This window comes from Sapajus apella, unplaced genomic scaffold, assembly GCF_009761245.1.
Source record: "Sapajus apella isolate SASKATOON/1434 unplaced genomic scaffold, GSC_monkey_1.0 scaffold55, whole genome shotgun sequence".
NCBI lineage: Eukaryota > Metazoa > Chordata > Mammalia > Primates > Cebidae > Sapajus > Sapajus apella.
In genome coordinates, this window is record NW_022436995.1 from 14,208,200 (window position 1) to 14,229,285 (window position 21,086).

At 41.8% G+C, this 21,086-nt stretch overlaps 2 protein-coding genes across 6 annotated transcripts in view; one reads left to right on the plus strand and one right to left on the minus strand.

The window, feature by feature from the left end:
• REC114 (REC114 meiotic recombination protein) overlaps nt 1–11,129 on the plus strand; it is a 103,068-nt gene extending 91,939 nt beyond the window's left edge. The window contains exons 4-6 of the mRNA XM_032244775.1: nt 1,680–1,892; nt 7,036–7,122; nt 10,870–11,129. Of these exons, the coding sequence (XP_032100666.1) occupies nt 1,680–1,892; nt 7,036–7,122; nt 10,870–11,034 (465 nt within the window). The 3' untranslated portion in view covers nt 11,035–11,129. The remainder of the gene's footprint in view (nt 1–1,679; nt 1,893–7,035; nt 7,123–10,869) is intronic.
• NPTN (neuroplastin) overlaps nt 11,128–21,086 on the minus strand; it is a 72,043-nt gene continuing 62,084 nt past the window's right edge. For 2 of the 5 annotated variants that reach the window (XM_032244774.1, XM_032244771.1), the window contains 4 exons: nt 20,477–20,750; nt 14,150–14,159; nt 13,017–13,090; nt 11,128–12,144 (listed from right to left, as the gene is read on the minus strand). In XM_032244774.1, the coding sequence (XP_032100665.1) occupies nt 13,030–13,090; nt 14,150–14,159; nt 20,477–20,750 (345 nt within the window). In that variant the 3' untranslated portion in view covers nt 11,128–12,144; nt 13,017–13,029. Of the gene's footprint in view, nt 12,145–13,016; nt 13,091–14,149; nt 14,172–17,470; nt 20,166–20,476; nt 20,751–21,086 lie in introns of those variants that run through there. The other 3 variants (XM_032244773.1, XM_032244770.1, XM_032244772.1) reach the window with 2 other exon arrangements.

Here is a 21,086-nt window from a genome sequence, read left to right on the forward strand (position 1 = left end):
AAAGAAAATGTGGCACATATACCATGGAATACTATGCATCTATAAAAAAGGATAAGTTCATGTCCTCTGCAGGGACATGGATGAAGCTGGAAACCATCATTCTCAGCAAACTAACACAAAAACAGAAAACCAAACACCATGTTCTCACTTAAGTGGGAGTTGAACGATGAGAACACATGGACACAGGGAGGGGGAACACCATACACCGGGAACCTGTCAGGGAGTGGGGGCTAGGGGAGGGATAGCATTAGGAGAAATACCTAGTGTAGATGACGAGTTGATGGGTGCAGCAAACCACCATGGCACGTGTTACCTATGTAACAAACCTGCACATTCTGCACATGTATCCCAGAACTTTATAATAAACGTGTACCTATGTACACCATTAAAAAAATTAAATATACATATATACGAATGTTTGTATATATTATATACACAGATATATATGAATATTTTCATATTTTTTCCAATGTTGGACAAGATGCTAATGGATTACTTTCATATTCAGGGGAAAAATTAAATGAATTAAAATAAGAGAACCAAATAGTGGCAGTAAAAAGGGGTAGTGGGTCTATTCTTCTAAACACGATAGTTTACCATTATCTTAGCCATGCCAAGAGTTTTCTATAATCTAAATAAATGGCTTTACATGATGGGTTTATTTAAATAGTGTAAACTGTGAACAGGAAAATCAAGGACTGTTTACTTATAGGAACTTACAGGATTTTGTTAACTGTAGTTAGAAGTGTTTTCAAGGTGGCAATGTGATATATACATTTCATGAGGGAAAATGTCACTGTGCTAAGCTTAGCATCTGCATTTCTTTACAGAAGAAACTGATGAAAGGCATACACTATATACAGTCCTGTTTCAAGAGGCTTTTATGTAGGTTGACTCCTCTAACCTAGGCAGAGTAGTAGACTAGAAAAACGGAAACTACTTCTAAAATGATTTTGTGTTGTTACAATCTAGACGTTTTTACACTTATAATCAAATAAGTTTGATGTAGTTGACAGACTTTTAAAAATTTTTAATTGCATCTGTCCTACATTTGCTAATTTGCTGAGGGATGTGACTCATACTGCAAATTAAAGGCAGCCTTTCACCATGTATTTTGTATGGCAGTCTGGCCTCCTTAAGGATAAAGGGTGCTACAGATCATTAGCATGAGATCTGTTAGCTTTGGGCATCTGTCTGTCCACTCTTCCCAGTGTTGCTTAAGCTCACTGCCTCGTTTGGTGTAGTATCTACCTGGTTTGATTTTATGTACTCAGTTTAGAAAAACTTTCTTGAGCAGGACTATGGTGTATTATTATCCTCACAGATTTTTCACTTAAGGAATTAGAAGCTATGAAATCTTTATTCCAAAGCAAGATAAAACATTGATCTGCAGTCAGTATTGTGATCTTCCTTGTCTTTATGATAGGGGCTTTTCCACGTTTGCTGATGTCATTTCCCCAAGGGAAGTGAATTTTAGTACGATGAACAACTCCCAAAAGGGAGAAGAAAATGAATTACTGGCTTTTCTATCCCTGCCTCAATCAGTGAAGGTGACTGTTCCTTATCTATACCTCTTCCCCTGCCAAGCAAAGGAACCACTCACTAGAAGACCCCAAAGTTAATGAAGGTAAAGCGATATGACGAGGGTCTCACACCATAACTTTCGATTTGTCCGGTAGGACAAGAGTCGCCTGTTTCGAGTGCAGTTCAGTGGAGAGTCGAAGGAGCAGGCGCTGGGACACTGCTGCAGTTGTGTGCAAAAGCTGGCGCAATACATAATCGTTCAGGAGCCTGATGGAAACATCCAGGAGCTGCAGCTGAATCCTGGCCCACCCCAGGCAAGTGAAAGTCAAGGGAAGGACTCTGCAAAGAGTGTCCCATGGCAGCATGGAGTAAGCAGGCGGATGTGTTGGCTGCATAGGAAACATGACAATGCAGTGCACAGTGAGTGGCCAAAATGACAGTGGAGTTTGTAGTTTAAAAAACATCTGCCAGGCAAGGTGGCTCACGCCTGTAGTCCCAGCACTTTGGGAGGCTGAGATGGGCTGATCATCTGAGGTTGGGAGTTCAAGACCAGCCTGACCAACATGGAGAAACCCTGTCTCTACTAAAAATAAAAAATTAGCCAGGTGTGGTGGTGCATGCCTGTAATCCCAGCTACTTGGGAGGCTGAGGCAGGAGAATTGCTTGAACCAGGGAGGCGGAGGTTGCAGTGAGCCAAGATCACGCCACTGCACTCCAGCCTGAACAACAAGAGCGAAACTCCGCCTAAAAAAAAAAAAAATCTAATGTTGAGTGACTTTTTAAAATTGAGGTTGATACTACTTGTAGCTTCCTGTAATTTCAGAAATTAGGGAGGGAGGAGTTCCAGCTGCATTCTGGGTGTCACTGTAGAACAGTGGTTCTCAAAGTGTGGTCCATGAACCGCTCCCTGGGACTCTTCCAGGGGGCCCACAAGGTCAAAATTATTTTTCTTAATATTTTAGAGAAATATGTCATTTGCCTTTTTCACTGTGTCAACATTTGCACTGATGAGACAAAAGCATCGAGTCAGGGTGCTGTCATCTCAGTACAGGTGAGGCAGTGGCGCCAGACGGCACTAGTAGTCACCGTCTTCCAGTCATTCACAGTAAGAACAAACTAATGAAATAAAGCAACCCTGCAGTCTGCAGTACTATGGTTGTCTCAAGGGAAAGCACCTGTGTGACATTTGTATTTTGAACTTGCCTCTTTTTTCATAAAATACCATCATTACGTGAGAGAACAACGGACTATGGTCATTCGGATTTGGGTATTTGGCAGGCATTTTCTCAGTCAGTGAAATGAACTATCACTTCAGGAAAACAACTGATAGTATTTATTGAAAATAATAAAATTTAAGCTTCCAAGTGAAAATTAGAATCTTGAAAAACTTGTGTCAGCCATATAAGCTTCACAGCTTCCCAACCCAGAAGACTTTTCTACAGCTGCTATTAATAAATGTGATTTATTTTTTTATAAGTAATTACCTGATGAAATGTGTAATATTTGAAAGACAATATATTCAGTGAACCAGTATTGTCTAAATGACCAATGCCTGAATGCTACAAAACCATACATGGATAAAAGAGCTATTTAAAAGGGTAAGACAGACTAATGGATTGCACAATCCATACAATATAGCAGTGTAGTAAGTTCATTGATAGGGTTTCAGATTTAACATTGCAACTAGCCTCTAAGCCACTCAGTCGTTGAGCTTTGGTGTTATATCAAGGAGTATCCAGAGTTATCTGAACAAGCTATTCTAAAATCTCTCCCTTCTCCATCTACAATTTGTGTGAGGCCAGATTTTCTTCATGTCTTTAACCAAAGTAACACATGACAGCAGACTGAATGCAGCAGCAGATGTAAGAATCTCGTCACCTTCTGTTAAACTAGGTAGTAAAGAGATTTGCAAAAATCATTACATTTTGTTTTAGAAAAGTTATTTTCCATAAAAATGTTTTAAATATTAAGGGGATTTATTTTTAATGAATATTTTTAAATTCCATGTTAATTTCTAATAAGATAAATGCCAGATAAATGCAACTCAAAAGTTATTTGAAGGTCTCATAAGGGGTCTTGAGGTATTGAGACTCATGACTATAGAATTTCTCCCAGAAATACGTGTTCTGCGTTTCTTTGGCATAGCCCCAAATATTGTTGGAATAAGCATCTACCTCTGCTCTTTAGATGAGATTCTACTTTCAAGCTGGGTTTTGCATTTTCTCTGAGAAGTGATTTTCCAAACCTGGTTTTCCATTACTTCATCCTGTTAGTTTTCCTTAACCAAAACACCTCATATTTGCTGTTCTGTCACTAAGTTTCTTGTTAGTCATAATTTGTCTAAGGTGAACATAAATTTTCATTATTTATTATAAACATCTTTTTCTTTAACCAGGTGCTGCGTGATTTCCTCTTGAATGTATTTAGTTTGCCAAACAGATGTTGGTGTTTTGAGTTCTTTCCCTTTGTGAAGATGCCTTAATGCTGAAGCTGCTTGCCTCACAAAGGCAAGGATCTAGTTTCAAACAATAATGCTTCGTCAGCTCCTGCTATATTGTTTAAAAATCCCCTCCCTACAAATGGGTTGGAGTCATTATTATAAGGTACTTTATTGCTTATGACTCTTTGCCCTTTAGATTTTCATGTTTCAACTGCCCATTAGATTCAGATGATGTATGGTATACCCAGTGCATGGAGTGTCACAAAAACCCGAGTCCCAGAATTTGGGAACTCGGTCTGAAATTCCTTATAAAGGTAAAGAAGTCACATCAGGCTAGAACCTCATCAGGCTACATAATTATCTATGTATTACAAATGCAAATAAATTGAAGTTGTAACATGCAGTAACAAATGCAGGATGAGTTGTGAGCGACAGCCCCAGATGAAGGCTCCAGCTCTCTGATGTTAAAGGCTGGTCTCAAGTGTCTAGGTAGAAATACCTGGGGAGTGGTTAGGAAACTTTCATGCCTTTCTTGCTTCTGTTTTCAGGGACTCTTCTGAACTGTAATTTGGTGATTTGACTAAATAAGATAGCATGATGTGCAAAGACCACAGGCTTTGGGATCAAAATGGATCTAGGTTAGAATCCTGGCCCTATTTCTTAGTAGCTGTGTAATTTCATGCAAGCCATTTAGCCCCATCTGTAAAATGGTGAGATTAAAATGCTGCATAGAAAGCACCCAGTACAATCCTGGCAAATATAATCTAAATAACAAAATCCATCATTACTGTTATTGCCAGCACTGTTACCCTTTCAGATGTGCCTTCCCTTGCAAATGAAGAAATCAGCATCCTGGTCAATTAGCAAGAATCAGAACCTCCAGAGCCGAGAGAGGGCATAAGACAGTGTCTGAAGCTGCAGAACAGACAAAGCCATTGGATTAAATTCCACCAGGATGCAGACATTGTGAGGCACCACCTAGAATATTCTAGTCTTCCTAATGACAAAACATTCCCAGGTTTGCTCTTAACTACTGTTGTACAAATTTAGTAGCATGTGCTCTTTCTCAGCATTCGTCTTAAGAGTTGCAAGCCACGGTCATGTTCTGGTCATTCTGCTGCTTTCTTATATTCAGGTGTGTCATTTTTGTTAATACCTATATAGTTTTTAGTATAAAATAGTTGTTTCCTTCTTTGCAAATAGAGATAATTCTATGTCTATTTCAAGTTCTTGAGTCATTTCTTGGCTCATGTTTTGGCTTTTGCTTTTCCTCAGCCTTGTAATTTTGTTAATTGTGGCTTAACCAGGCATTTCTCAACCTTAGCATTTCAAAGGCAACCAGCCTACCCCAGGGATGAGTACGGGAAAGACAGGAGAGAGGATGGCAGTTCCTATGTGAACTCTTCCCTGTTAGCACAAGAAGTCCAGAAGAAAGTAGCTAGGGGACTCCAGACCCTTCCATCTCTATGCTGTTGCAGGGTGGACCATCTAATTCTAGAGTCCGCTAGCCTCAGGTGCTGCAGTTCCACTTGGCTATTTTATACAATGTGTCTGGCAGACAATTTTGGTTGACATCTTTCACAGTTCTTTGTGTGAGGTGAATTGATATGTATCCTAGGAAAGCATCAAATGTCATAGCTGAAGAAACATTAGGCACTGGAGTCTGCCTTGTTTTTACAGGTGAGGAAACTGAAGAAACAGCAGAGAAATGGGGCTTGTCTAAGGCTCCTGATTATAGAGTCCACTGGCCATTTTGCTCATTTTCTTGATTGGTTTTCTTGTCTTTGTTCTTTCTTTCCTCAGTGTATCTCCACAACCCCTTTTTTGTTGTTGTTTGATGCTTCCAGGTCTGGTTTTCTGCTACCTACTGACTAGCAACCACCAGCTTCTCTGTAGGACAGAAGGCAGAATTTACCATCTCCTGCCTTCTGGTAGTCAGACATGTTGGTGATGGACAGAGGTGCCCTCCAAAGAGTGCCCTGTTTTCTCCCTGTATTGCACCAGCAGCTCATACCTAGTGCAGGAGCACCACTGCTTGTCTGGAGATTAGCACTGCAGCAGTCTCAGGTACCCAAAGCATAGTGGGGCTGCAGACGTGTGGCTAGGAAGGGAGGGAGGTAGGCCCTTCATGCCTCCAGGGCTCCTGCACCCCTTGTTCATTCCATTTGCTCATATCCTACCCAAGAACAACCTGTTACCATAGATTCTCTCCAGAGAGCATGGACCTTGGAGAATCCCTGTGCTTCCTGCTTAGCATACAGCCTTCCAGTTTACCCACTTCTCTGGGAACCTTAAGCGTTTACATACCCGTTGATTCTAGCACTTCCTGAGTTGCAAGATAATCATGGTTTTACTTGTTAAGTTCTTACTAGACCGTGGGCTTCTAGAGGGCAGGACTCTGTCTTTTGTAGCTCCCATCCCTGTACCACCCCAGTGTCTAGTACGTAGGAGGCATAAACAGTGTTTGAAAGAAGATATCTGTAAGTTCTCCTTACAGAACTCATTCCTTCAGAATATCTAAAATTTTTTTAATCCAGTTTTATTGAAATCAGTTGTCTTGAAATTATAGAGGATTTCCCCCTTAAAATTAGAGGTTTTCTCCCATTTTGCATTTCTGCAATGAACATGTATTACTTGAGTAATAATTTTTAGAAGGTGACAAATCATCATCTAAGCTGGGGCCTGTCCACTGCATGCAGGCTGCCATGGTAACAGCACCTGTTTCTGGTGATACCCACTCTCCAGGGTCCACATGTGGTCCTGAACCCTAGAGGCTGGGCCTCTTCTAACAGAAGAATGCCTCAGTGTCTGACAGGAAGAAGCACTAACAGCCTGCCAGACACTGAGGAACACCAAATAGAGGCCAGGAGCTGCAAATTTAAACTCAGTACTTCTGTTGTGGTAACTCAAGTAACCCTCTGTTTAAACCAGGACAGACCTATGCTGACAACCATTTTTACCACTCTTAGTGGTATTTTCTTTGAACATGAATGCGTATTTCTGCTTTAATGGCCTATGGTATTTAAGATCACATTCAGCTAGTCTCCTTACTGTATGTTGTTTTATTCCAGTCCCACCAGCACTCAGAACAGCGGGTGTGTGTAAAGGCGGGCACAGGCACTCCAGACGGAAGGACCTCACTGACAAAGTTAGCTCAGGTAGAACTTATTTCTGTGTTCAATTTTCTTGTCATGAAAAACAGTGACCCCTAAGAATCCGTAGGCCTTTGTTCACTCCTTTGTTTTAGAAGAGAAACCTGAAGCGTTACTCTAAAAGATGATAAAGACAGAGATAGGCCATTTTCTTCTACCCCTTGCTGAATGAGTTTTATTACAGTAAGTTGTGAGATGAGACATGATGGCTGCAGGCACACAGTCAAGGTCTACCCTCCTAAGGAAGTAAAAAGAGGAAGAATGGTTGACTGTCCAAGACAGAAAATTTAATCACCACTTTCCCAAAAAGAATAAATGGAGGACTTCATTGTAATTTTGGAAATGATATTTGGGAACTATTTTAAGACAAATACCAAAATGAATGTGGATTCAGATCTACGATTTCTTTTTGGGCAAATTGTTAGTGTTCAGCTAAGGATGTGTAGAAACCCAGGAGGGTTCAACTGTTACCACAGACGTGCTTTCAGATAGCCCCTTGCCCCCTGCCAGAAAAAACTTCAAACCTTGGTTGGGTGATGTCCACCCTCCTGGGAGCTCTGCAAGGACTTTTTGTCCCCCTCACTGCATTCCTCATTGCAGGTGTTCAAGTCAGCAACTTCTTTCCACAGAATTCTGTGTGAAGTTCATCAGTATTCAAGTATGAATTTTATTTTATCTATTTTTTTTGAGGCAGGGTCTTACTGTGTTGCCCAGGCTGGAGTGCAGTGGCACGATCTCGGCTCACTGTAACCTCTGTCTCCCAGGTTCAAGCGATTCTCCTGCCTCAGCCTCCCAAGTAGCTGGGATTACAGGCACATGCCACCATGCCCAGCTAATTTTTGATTTTTAGTTGAGATGAGGTTTCACCATGTTGGCCAGGCTGGTCTCAAAGTCCTGATCTCAAGTGATCCCCCCACCTCAGACTCCCAAACTGTTAGGATTACAGGTGCGTGCGAGCCACTATGCCTGGCCGAATTTTCTTTTTTTTTTTTTTGAGACAGAGTTTCGCTCTTGCTACCCAGGCTGGAGTGCAATGGCACGATCTCGGCTCACCGCAACCTCCACCTCCTGGGTTCAGGCAATTCTCCTGCCTCAGCCTCCTGAGTAGCTGGGATTACAGGCACGCACCACCATGCCCAGCTAATTTTTGTATTTTTGGTAGAGACGGGGTTTCACCATGTTGACCAGGATGGTCTCGATCTCTTGACGTCGTGATCCACCCGCCTCGGCCTCCCAAAGTGCTGGGATTACAGGCTTGAGCCACCGCGCCCGGCCTCAAATTTTCTTTTAATCCATCTGTCAAACTGTACTATCAGTAGTGCCAGAAAGTCTTAGGAAGACTAAGAATAAATTAACAAATTAAGAGGGCTATTTGTCCATCAGCAGGACAGACTGAATAAAGCCCATATTTGCATTGGGGTTTAGGGTCTAATTGAATCGGAGAAGCTGAGGAAAATCGAGCTGTAATAAAACAATAAGCAAGGCAGGGTGTGATGTTCTTATTTAGGGAATATCAATTGCTATAAAGGTATACCTTTGCCAAGTTTATTTACATAGTATGGAAGAACCATATACAAATGAGAAAAATCATGAAGCTTGGAGCTCACATGTATTGCTTGTTTGCTCTTATCTTTTAGACATGTAATTCTATGTAAGTTGGTAAAACTTTCTGGAAGGCAATTTAGCAGTACATATCAAATTTAATGTTATCTATAATTTCATTTAAACTACACAAATATACATATAAATATGTACATGTCACTTGTAAGAAATTGGAAACAACATAAATGTTCATTTAATAGGATATTAAGTGTGGTATAACCATAGCTAGCATAAAAATCCAATTAATAAAAGGGATATAGGCCAGGCATGGTGCCAGTCCCAAGCACTCCGGGGGACCAAATCAGGAGGATCACTTAAGGCCAGGAGTTCAAGACCAGCCTGGCCTAACATAGTGAGACCCTATCTCTAAAAATAAACAAATGCTGCATATCCCTATCTGTTGACATGGAAACATATTCATAATACATTGAGCTTTTTAAAAACGAGGATACAAGACTATGATTTTGTTTCTGTAATAAATACACTAAGTTTGGAAGGACATACACTAATATGTTAACAGTGGCTCTCACTGGAGAACAGAGGTCCATGTTACTTTCACTTTCTTCTTTATACCTTTAGGCAGAGTGTGAAAAGCTAATCTGATACTTGCTTTTAGAAAAGAAAACTTTGGTTACAGATAGTTCCCAGAGAAATGTCAGTCAGTACTTACACACTAAACCATGCTATCCACAGAAAGGGAATAAAACCACCTACCTCATAGAATTAATGTGAGGAGTCGGTAAGATGACTGAGTCAGGGCACCAAAGTGAGTGGACCACAAAGAACCGGAGCCCATCATCGCCATGTGGGACTGGATCCCAGTGTTGCCACATCTTCCAAATTGTCAGGATTTTTATTTGAACTTTCCTAATATTTAAATGTTGGCAGCTTATTCAACTAGTTTTAAAACACTGCAGGTTACCAAAGAAAACATACAGATGGCAAATAAGCATGTGAAAAGATGCTCAACGTTACTAATCATTAGGCAAATGCAAATTAAAACCACAATGAAACATCCTGCCAACTTACTAGAATGCCTAAAATTAAAAACAAAACCAAAAACTGCCAATACCAAATCCTGGATGGGTGAGCAACCAGAACTCTCCTATACGCTGCTAGTGGAATGTAAATGGGACAGCCACCAGAGATGACAGTTTGGCAGTTTCTTACAAAGGTAAATATACACTGACCACATGACCCCATCCCAGGTATTTACTGAAGTGAAATGAAAACCTGTGTTCACACAAAAACCTGTAAGTGAATGTTTAAAGCACTTTTATTCATCATTGCAAAAAAATAAAACCACCCAAATGTGCTTCAGCTGGAGGACAGATAACCAAACTCTGGAACATCCATGCAATGTGGTACTTACTCGGCAATAAAAATGAACTACTGATATAGTCAACATCATGGATTAATCTCAGATTTATCCATCATGCTAAGTGTCAGAAGCCAGATTCAACAGAGTATTACGATTTCATTTCTATGACATTCTGGAAAACGCAAAACTATATGGAGAAGAGCTCAATGGTTGCCAATGGTTAAGGGTTTGACGGCAATGATTAGCATAAGGGTCAGGGAATTTTTTTGGGAAGTGAAAGAAATGTTCTGTATTTTTATTGTGGTGATAGTTAACATGACTATTTGTCATCAACTCACTGGTGGCCAGAATGCGATGCATGTGAACTAATGTTGTCCTTTGGGCAGTCTGTGACCTCTCTTTCTTTCAGAATGCAGGTGGCACATAGTAGACTCCTCACATCCACTCTGCCACCTATGCTGTGGGGAAGATGAACTAAGTCAGTGGAGCTTAGTTCATGGATAGGTTTCTTTCCAATCCACAGCTTATTGGCACAGTATTCTTCATTAAAGTAGAATGTCAACTTTGCAAATCATTTCATCAGTACATTTGAAATCCTTTCCTTAAGGCAACAATTATTTTGCATGCTATGTGTATTCAGAAAACGTATTAAAATACAAATTATAAATGTAATAGTAAAACAGTGTAAAGAAAGCCTGTAAAGCTAATTAACGCTAATTTTTTCGTGTGTAGTTCCCTAATTTTTCCTGAAAGCACTATTTGTCTGTGTTCTGTTAGCCTGGCATTGCTTTCACCTATAATCTGTAACTGTGTTTCTGGTATCCCTACAGACACTTCTGGCCTCCGAGGAGCTGCCCCGTGTCTATGAACAATCTGCATGGGGTGCAGAAGAATTAGGCCCCTTCCTACATCTGTGCCTCATGGATCAGAATTTCCCAGCATTTGTGGAAGAGGTAGAAAAGGAACTTAAAAAGCTGGCGGGGTTGAGAAATTAATTCTCTGTATACATATAATTAATGAACTTCGAAGTATTGAATGCTTCCTCCTAAAATTAAAGAAGATATTAGAATAAAGAGTATTATTCCAAACACCTTTTATCAATGTTTTATTTTTAAAAACAGGTGAATCCACTTTTTTATACATCATTGCACTTCAATAATTACACAAAACACAAGTACATGCATCTACAGTTACGCACCGCATAAGAACCCTGTTAGGTTATAAAATCTACCATCAACCAGTAAATCAATGTGAAAAAATACAGTGTCAAACCAAAAAGTATAACTAGAGTTGCATAGAATATCACCATGCTATAACATTTCAAGGTCATTGAAAACAAAAGAAAAATTATAAAAGTTTGCCTTGATTGAATGTACAAGAATAAGGTTCAACACATCAGTGCAAAAGGATTTATGAATTTACATGACTTAACAAAAGAAAAGCTCATCACTTAAAAAGCAATCATACGTATATACTGCAATTCATCATACCCATTCAGTGGACTGTTCCAGCTTATTAAAGTCACAGGTTAAGCCCTTAAAAATTATAGATTTGTTTATATTCCTCATCTTTATGTACCAGAACTGCACAATTTCCTCATCTGACAACATACAATAAGGAATGAATATCAGCAGCTTAAAAATGAAACAAGCATTTATTTTGGATTTCTCCCACCCCCAAAAATATAAATATATATATATATTTATATACTGTATATATCTGTAGGTTTTGCTGTACTTTACAAAAATGTATCACTAGATGGCAGCAGTGCATTTTAGAGCTTTGCCAATTTAACAGCTGCATTAAGTAAAAAATGGCGCATGCATGATCTGATCCTCAGAGGACCTTTTCACTTCTATTTAAATATTTTAACAAAGGAAAAAAAGCAACATTCACAGCACATCAAGCCCAAAATAGTTTACACCTTCTACACTGAAGCATTGTTTAAAATGTACCTGGCTAGGTCACCCTTACAGGAGAGGCTAAATAAGGCATGCTTTAGACAGTCATTGTGGTGTTGCTCACTTGAAAGGGGAGAGAACCAAAGAGGTCCAAGCAGAAAATTTAGCAGGTCATGTTGCCACCAGTTTCAGGAACCTAAAGTTCTGTAAAGAAAGATATATTTGGAAATTAAAAGGGAATATGCACTGTCACTCAGAACTACACCATGTGCCACATAAAATAAAGCTTTGGTTCCAACAGCATGCTTAGGGATGTGGTGTGAAATTCTGATCTCCATGTGCCTAACAAGATGACGTTCTGGCCTTGCTGCTGCTGCCTGGCCACCATTCTTGTCTTGCCCCCAGATGTGAGGTCAGACTAGTAGACCTATGGGAATAATCCACCTAAGAAGGTGACAATTTAATTTTCACCTCTTTGTAAAGATATAATAGTAGCAAAAAGTATTTATGTTAAAACATCATGTCTTCTGAAATGGCATTCATGTAAATACGTGACAAATGCAGCTGATGGCTAGGTACGGGGCTCACGCCTGTAATCCCAGAACTTTTGGGAGGCTGAGGCAGACGGATCACTTGAGATCAGGTGTTCAAGACCACCCTGGCCAACATGATGAAACCCTGTCTCTATTAAAAATGCAAAATTTAGCTTTGCATGGTAGCGGGCACCTGTAATCCCAGCTACTCGGGAGGCTGAGGCAGGAGAATCTCTTGAACCCAAGAGGCGGAGGCTACAGTGAGGCAAGATCACACCACTGCACTCCAGCCTGGGTGACAGAGTGAGACTCCATCTCAACAATAACAAAAGAAAAAACACACAAAAACCAATGCAGCTGAAAAATGTTCCTTTCCAGTCACTAAACTGGGCAGACTGATCTGGCTCTATCAGTATCAGCTGCTCTAAAATGAACTAAAAGATCTTACAACATAACACAATTACTGTTGAATTTGTAACAAGGTCAACAGAGGACATTCATCTGAATATAATTTTTAAAACTGCTAAAGGCGGCCATACTTACATTGTAAGCAGTATTAATTTGTGTTTCTCTGGCGCAAGTTTTTATCTTTGTGATTGTTGGTAGAGTTGGTTTTCCTTTGGAGGAAAAATTGTATTACATGAGTTAAACTTGGTCAATAACAACTTTTGAAAGTATAACACATGGAAATACAACTTTTGAAAGCATAACACATGGAAATACAGGGACTCTTTCACTTACTACAAAACACATCCCTGGTATACTGAGAAATTTCGTGGTACAACATGAGTCCATAAAAAACATTCCTTAAGTAGCCACAAGGTGAGTATACCTCATCTGAAATTCTTGGGATCAGAAATGTTTCAGATTTTTAGTTTTTTTCAGATTTTGGAATATTTGCATTATACTTACCAGTTCCGCATCACTAATCTGAAAATCCAAAATCCAAAATGCTCCAATGAGCATTTCCTCTGAGCATCATGTCAGCACACAAAAACCTTTGGATTTTGGAGCATTTCAGATTACGGATTTTGGTAGCAGGCATACTCAACCTGTATATACCTCATTTTATCCTCCTTTTTACTCCCAAGCCAGAAAAAACAAAAAAAGTTTGAAAAACTTTTCTCCACTGAACACAACACAACTGTCCCTTCTTAACTGATAAAAGATAATCATAACGTGGCAGTGCTGGGCCCTCTGGTACTTAACAAATTTGGGTGCTGTCTGCCTGCCTCTCACTCTTTAGTCCAACTCTAGTGGATTCTGCCAATCTGGATTGCTTCCATGTCTGCAGTACTCTCTTGGATACCAGCAATTGTTAATGGAGCTAGACAGTTTATCCAGGTTACAGTCCAGCTTCAAATTAATATTGAGAAAACTGGAAGCCTTGGATATACTGGTCATTTCCGCCACATTTTAAGCACATAGAATATGCAAAATTTGCATAAATTTGAATAAAACAAATTTTGCATGGTATTCCACTTTGTATGGCCACTGGAGAAAAGACCTATCCCGGGAATCAAATGGTCTTTAGTCAGATCTGTGTCAGGCTAAGAAATCTACACCGCAACCTTCATTTCCACTCACTGTCTTCCCCTCCAATCTTAGCTGCTCTATTTGATTAAACTGCAAATAGAACATGATTCAATTGAATCAGTGTCCAATACAGTACTTACATTGGTCCAGCTGGTTCATCGTCTGTATGGCGTTCAGGTTTTTGATAATCCATGAGAGAGAAGAGAAGAAAGGAGAAAACTGTTAGATTCTGCATAAGGATTAACAGAACAGCAAACTGCAAGTGGCAATCATGGCTACTCACAGCATTTATTAAAGGCCATTCCATCTGGAGGTGCAAAACACTCATGGAGTTATTATTTCTAGATTCAAGTTTAAATGGCAGGTATGTTGTTTCAATGGTTTTAGTTAACACTTTGAATGCTTGTCATGAAAAACTGCAACTGTAGCGGACAGATAGGCTGCAACATTGTTATACTCATCTTGTCCCCAAGTTCCAGTGGTTCACTCTTAAATAGATGAGAAGACAAACCAACATTTCAGTTGTAAAATCCTGCTGTTTGTTTTCTTGTGAATGCATGCAGTTTTGGCTCAATCCTGCAATGTGAATGGATGTGTACATTCTGTACATTTAGCCACACATCCTCACTTCCCCAAAGGGCACTCTGTTTTTCTTGCTGGTTTTTTGTTTTGTTCTGCTTTGTAATCATTAGGAGAGTCTTTAGTCTGGAGAATGAGATTGAGGAAGAGGCAACCACAATAGTTCAACCTAAATTGGGTCAGCCATGCTGGGCTATGCCAGCAACAAGTGTATGTATACCAGAGGATGTTCTGTGACACACCAAGGAAAGCTGAACAGTGGTGACATCCCTCTAGAAAAGACTTCAGAAAGACAGGCTCACTCTTGTGCCCTGGCCAAACTCAGAAGCCAAACCCAGGGGAGCCATGAGATAACTTTTTTAAAATAAAAAAGCTGACATTATATGAGTTTAAGCCTTCTTAAATTGAGACTTTATGATTCTGATTTATAAGTCTTTCGTGTTTCAACTAAGTGCAACTTGATCCTCTTTAAGCAAAGATATACATTCACAGAAAGAATGTTTTAGAGAGACCCACAAAGGGGAGGAACAAGTAAGTGCTCTTAGTTTGTTTTTATTATACAAAAGTCAGGTAGACTAAATGATTCAGAACAGTTTGATTTCACTGAAGGCTTCTAGAAAAACTCTCAGCAGGATTCCACAAGGGGGCTTGGTGCACATGAAGCAGTTATGGAGATTACAGTCTCAGTGTAGGCATCTGCAGGAGCACACGTCGGGAGTAATGTCTGTCAGAGGGAGACATTGCTCCACCTGTTCCTTCGAGGCAACGGAGAGGCAAAGCCACCGCCAGCACACACAGTGACTGGAGCAAAAAAGGATTTCAAAAAAAAGAACTAACCACAAACCAATGACTCATCAGCCAAAACAATAGGCTAGCGACACACTAGTGTCCACAGGAGTCCACTACTAACAACAGTATACACTATCAAACAGGAACAGAGAACAAACTAAGACTTAAGGACACCCAAGACATCTGTGTGCTGTGTATGCAGTGGAGAGATACAAAGACATACCAGGTACTAAGACACACAAGCCCAGCCTAAATTCTCCCTTCACAACATCCTAATGCTCAGCATCCCGGCCAAGCCAGCTCAGCTACATGCTAGGAACTAAGCACTCAGGGGATTTAAATGAAAGGACATAGGAGCAAACTTGGAATGTTTTTAGTGCTCTGGCTGTGCACTTGAAAACAGAAAATTCTAATGCAAGATAGCCGAATCAAGAATACACCAATCTACTCCCAAATTTAAAATAAAAAGCAGGGGAGGGAGAATCGCAATAGCCAGGCTAATCTTTTCAAAGCATGACATTGTAGGCACCAACCCAAGCACCTCACACCACGGGCTTTTTTCCTTTTGGAGTGGGGGTTTCCCTGGTGTCTGATTAGTAATGTCACTTTCCAGCCCAACAAGCTGGTAACATGCAAAGGGCTGCATGGAGGTGTTTCAGCGACAGTGCCTCTGGCGTAGCTGCCATGCCTGCAAGTGGGAGCAGCTGATTCACAAGGGGGCAAAATCCCAGGAGCCCCCTTCATCTGTCTCCCCAAATCCACTTTCACACTGACAAACAAAAGCACCTCATGTCTCCCCACTCTGCTGGACTGAATCACTATCTGCAGCACCACTCTCCCCTACAGGTCAGACAAAAAAAACGACTTGACCCCTAACAGGGAAGTCAAGGGAGAGGGAAAGAACAGAATTACAGAAAAAAGATACAAAAATCAAAGTAAATGAGGAGTAAACAGCAAACTGAAATCCAAATTAGTTGTGAAAGTGAATGAAGTAAACTTGAAGAAAAGTGTTAACATTATGAACTGTGCATCGTATAGACTGAAGCGGAGATTAAACAAACTCCAAAAGCATGCATATCGCTCACTTACCACCATGTTTTAAGGGTTTGATGCAATTGAGGGGGGAAAAAAAAGAAGTCATAGTAACCGACAAATATCAACATACCCCAAACCCTCAGGCCAAAAGAGAGCCAGCTTAAACAATGACTGTTCTCTCCACCTCAATGTTACAGCCACTGGCTAGATGAGAGGAGGAGGACTGGGGGAGAACGGAAACAAGATGCTCTGGAATCCACCTTCTGAGAGTCGAGCTCCTGGTGGAGCTGTAGCACACACGGATTTATCTGCGTGTTCCGTCTTCCCAACCGAACGGGGACTCCAGCCCTCGCTCCCCTACATCTGCCTCATCATCTAGAAGGGGTGCTCTGCAATGTCTAGTAAATAAGGGATTGCCTAATACAGTATCACCTCCAAAAAGATGGCTTTAAAGGCCGAATAATGAGAGTGGACTCTCTGGTCAAAGGTCCTTTGTCACTGCATTCATCTCACTAGACGGTTTCATGGTTTCTAAATCCACCTAATTTTGCCTGACCTTAGCAGGTTAGCATGAAGCCTAAGATACTAACAGTTACTTCCTGTTTCCTTCCTTGTTTGGTCCTATTGCATTTTCTCCATAAGGTAACTTGTTACTGACCCAGATGGCCCCTAGTTAACAGACTAGACACTAAATGTGTGTTTTGGGTATCATTTTAAAAGTCACATTTCTTTTCCAATATCCCTCGCCTGTACAAATTTTCATATGCTACCAAATGTTTTGACTAACAAATAGATTTTGGGACATTAGAAACAGCTCTTCTTTTTTTTAATTTGAGATGGAGTCTCCCTCTGTTGCCCAGGCTGGAGTGCAATGGCACGATCGAAGCTCACTGCAACCTCGGCCTCCTGGGTTCAAGCAATTCTCCTGCCTCAGCCTCCTGAGTAGCTGGGATTATAGGTGTATACTAATGCCCGACTAATTTTTGTATTTTTAGTAGAGATGGGGGTTTCACCATGTTGGCCAGGCTGGTCTCGAACTCCTGACCTCAGGTGATCCACCCGCCTCGGCCTCCCAAAGTGCTGGAATTACAGGCGTGAGCCACTGCACCTGGCTAGAACAGCTCTTCATTCTTAAGTATCTAAAAGAGCTTGGATATATCAGAACCACTAAAAATGGCCCCCAAAAAAGTTCAGTGAGTCTGAAATGAACCATAGGTGTATCCTGATAATAAAGTGCCTATTTGGCAGAGAGAAAGTATGCCAGGCCTATTAAAAAAATTCCCATTTTCCTAATGGCATAAAAAATCCAATACAGAGCCACAGATGGTTATCTGATAGGTAAACACTTCTCACCTCTAACACTCCCAAGTTTGTGTCAGATATAATGTACCTTCTTGTTTATTCCAAAAAGGGGTGTTTGTATATATCACATGAAAATATGAGGAGGAGCACATGGGAAGAAAGCAGACAGGTGAGTTTGTCCTTCCTAAGAACTGCACAGGAGTTGAGCGGAACTGGCTAAAGAAGGAAAAGGCAGAGAAGAAGGAAAACTCACCAAAGAACTATCAACTTTTTCTTTTGTTTAATGGTTACTTCCAGGAAAGGAGAAGAAAGGCAGGGAGGGGTGGAAGCAGGGAGGAGTTTGAGAGAAAAAGACAGAGGAGAAAGAAAGAATGGAAATGTTGGGGCAAGGGAAGGGTGTGAGGATGGAGAGTGGAGCCTGGCCCACCCTGGCTGTCAGGAAGGGAAGGAGAGAAGGCAAACATTGCGATCACTCCAGCATCTCAGATTTTTCACCCCAATTCAACAACAACCAAGTCAACGCTGCTTTCATTACAATATTCTCCCAAGAGACAGGAGCAAGGGGGTTTTACCTTGCACTTACCCTGCCATCATCTCTTTGACAGGTAGGATTCATTCACTGTCTATAATAACTTAGTTTAAAAGAGGTATTTTCCCTCTAGGAAGCTGTTCAGATTTGCTGGCCACAGATGTCTCCTATAACAAACTAGTCCCCCATTTGAATTCAGTAACCAAGGAACTCTTTTTAAAAAAAGAGAGCTGCTTCCCTGGGCAGGTGTCTGCACTTGTCCAACAGAACAATACTAACCATTTCTCAAATCTAACCTGCCACATGCACTGCGACAGCAACTTCATAAGCACAGTGGTTTCTTAGGGCAAAGACTGGACCTTTTCCGAGAACACACTAGGCCACTGCGTCACTCTCACCAGTGGCAGCCAGCCTTGCCTTAACATTTAAAAATCAGGTTCTGATGCCCATCTTTGCCTCCTCTTACCTGACTTTTTAGCTTCTCAACCTTTCCAAAGGGCAGGCTGAGGAAGGTAGTTTTGGCAAAGCAAAAGCATTCTGGGCGGATAAAAAGGCCCTGTTTTCAGGAAGAAGGCATAACTGATCCTACAGAGCCAAAACTGGAAACACACGAAAGGCAACTCTTTCCCTTTACTCCCAGCTCTAAGTAAAGGTGTACTCTTGCCTTGGGAGTCCTAATATGTGGCAGGAGAGGGAAATGTCTGGAGAAAAACAGCATTAGGAATACATGAAATCCCCCCAAAAAAAGCAGGTTCACTTCACAGAGTAGGAAAGTAAGACTCCTAGGGCACTCCCAGGGTGCAGGAAACTAGAGACTCAATTATAGAGGCCGTCTGCTCCCAGCCAACGTCCCACCCACAACTCTGCCCAGCTCACTGCTAAGTGTACAGAGTCACCAGACATCGTGTCATCAACAAACCTCCTCACCAGCCATTCACTACTTACTGCAGGCAGAGAGATTCAGAACTGCTCAGAAGAAAGGAAAAGATGGGGAAGGGGCTATAGCTCTCAAACATGTCCTCCCAGAGAGTCTAAAGCCACTGGCATGCCTCTGGGTCCACACACTTTCTGAGGGAGCACCAGACGTCACTTTGTATTCTCCACTGGACAGCCAGCTCTGTGGGACAGGATACAGCACCACAGGTGCACAAACACAGGCCCTAGAATAGCTAGACTACAGCTGGCAACCCCAACGTCACCCCGGGGTGGCTGCTACCGAGCCAGGGGCACACCCATCTGTCTAGGCTAGCCAGGGACAGACTGGTGGTGTTAACGGTTGGCCAATGACTTTCTTTATGCTGGTCATGTTATAGGATGGGGATAGGGAGCCAGCTGGGAGCCTGAAGTACTGCGGATACAAGTCTCCTTCAGCAGCTTCCCCTTCACAGGGTGAAAGACAAAAATCTAACACCAAAAATTTCCCGAGGCTTTTCTGACTCAAGGTGCATCCGATAATCTAAGATTTCAGCTCCTGCTCTTTCCAGTGCTTCATGGTTTGCTGTGGTTCTGCTGCTACCATCTCCTCCCTTCTCTGACCCTAGGCCGGCTTGACGGCACAGCCTTGGGGCATGGACTCCATTTGCTCCACCTTTGGTACCTCCGTCTTACGCCACGTGGGTGGATACATCAGACTCTCTCCATCACTCTTTGTCTGTGAGACATAGACGGAAAAGCCACCCAGTAGAAAGCCTTGAAAACCTATCAAAGGGACCAACCAAGGGAACCAAAAGCTGGCTTGTTCCAATGGCTTTTCTGAGAACAGTCTAACTGGGCTGGGCAGTTACCTACAGGGGCTACACCAGGCAACCATGTGACAACCAGTTAGGTACCTTAAATCTGCCTGAAAGGCCAGGTGGCCTGCGATCTTGGGGTGGCTTCTAGGCTTGACTTGGATTCTCCTCAAGCTCAATCTGCCTGATGATCTGTATTGAAGGAGGACAGAGCTGAACAAAGAGACTGACAGCTGCCCATTCACCGCATGGGGCCTGAAAGGCAGATGGGACTAGGGTTTGGAAAACACCCAAACAGAGGGAGAGAGCTAAGGACGGCTCTAAATGGCTAACGCAAAAAAGAAAAAAAAATCTTATGGGCAGGGGGTTAGGAACTGGTATAAGAATTTTCCTTCTTTCCTTTAGGGATTGAATCCCAACATCCCTACAGTCCTCTTTGGGTACTCGGAAACCCCCGAAGGAACCAACCCCAACAGTAAGCTATTCTGTAGGGATGCCCTTACCGTCAGGAACCTCATCTGGCCTCTTCCTCTTCTCATACACAACAATGATCACCACAAGGATGATAATTTCAGCCAGAATTCCCAAAAAAGGCCAGAGTGGGGCCAGGTGGCTCCGCACCCTGAGGACAGTGACAACAGAGGCAGAGCCAATGGCGTTGGTGGCGTTACATTCATATTCGCCAGGGTCTTCTGTGATCTGCAGGTTCACAATGTTCAACTCAGTGTAATTTTCCTTGTTGATGATGAAGAAGCGGCCGGAGGTATTGACAATGTCCTGCAAAAAAGCGAGAATACACGAGGGTGACTGTGAGTAACTGAGCTGATGTTCAAGGGAGGGTGACACTGTTCTCTGTACTTTTCAGGCACCAGCCAGAATGACGGAGCAGTGCCTAGGTGCATTTCATTAATGATTTCCCTTCAGTATCAACAACAACAAATCAACACACTACTGACAGAGCCAGGCAAGCCTCTCCGACCATCGGTCCTCCAGACTTCCCCAGCTTCCACAAAGTGAGTGCAGGTCCTACTGCCTGGAGACTCAGAAAAGTCCAACAACCTAGTAAGCGCTGCCTCAAACACCAAGAAGAAACCACAGCTGAAAGAGGACAGG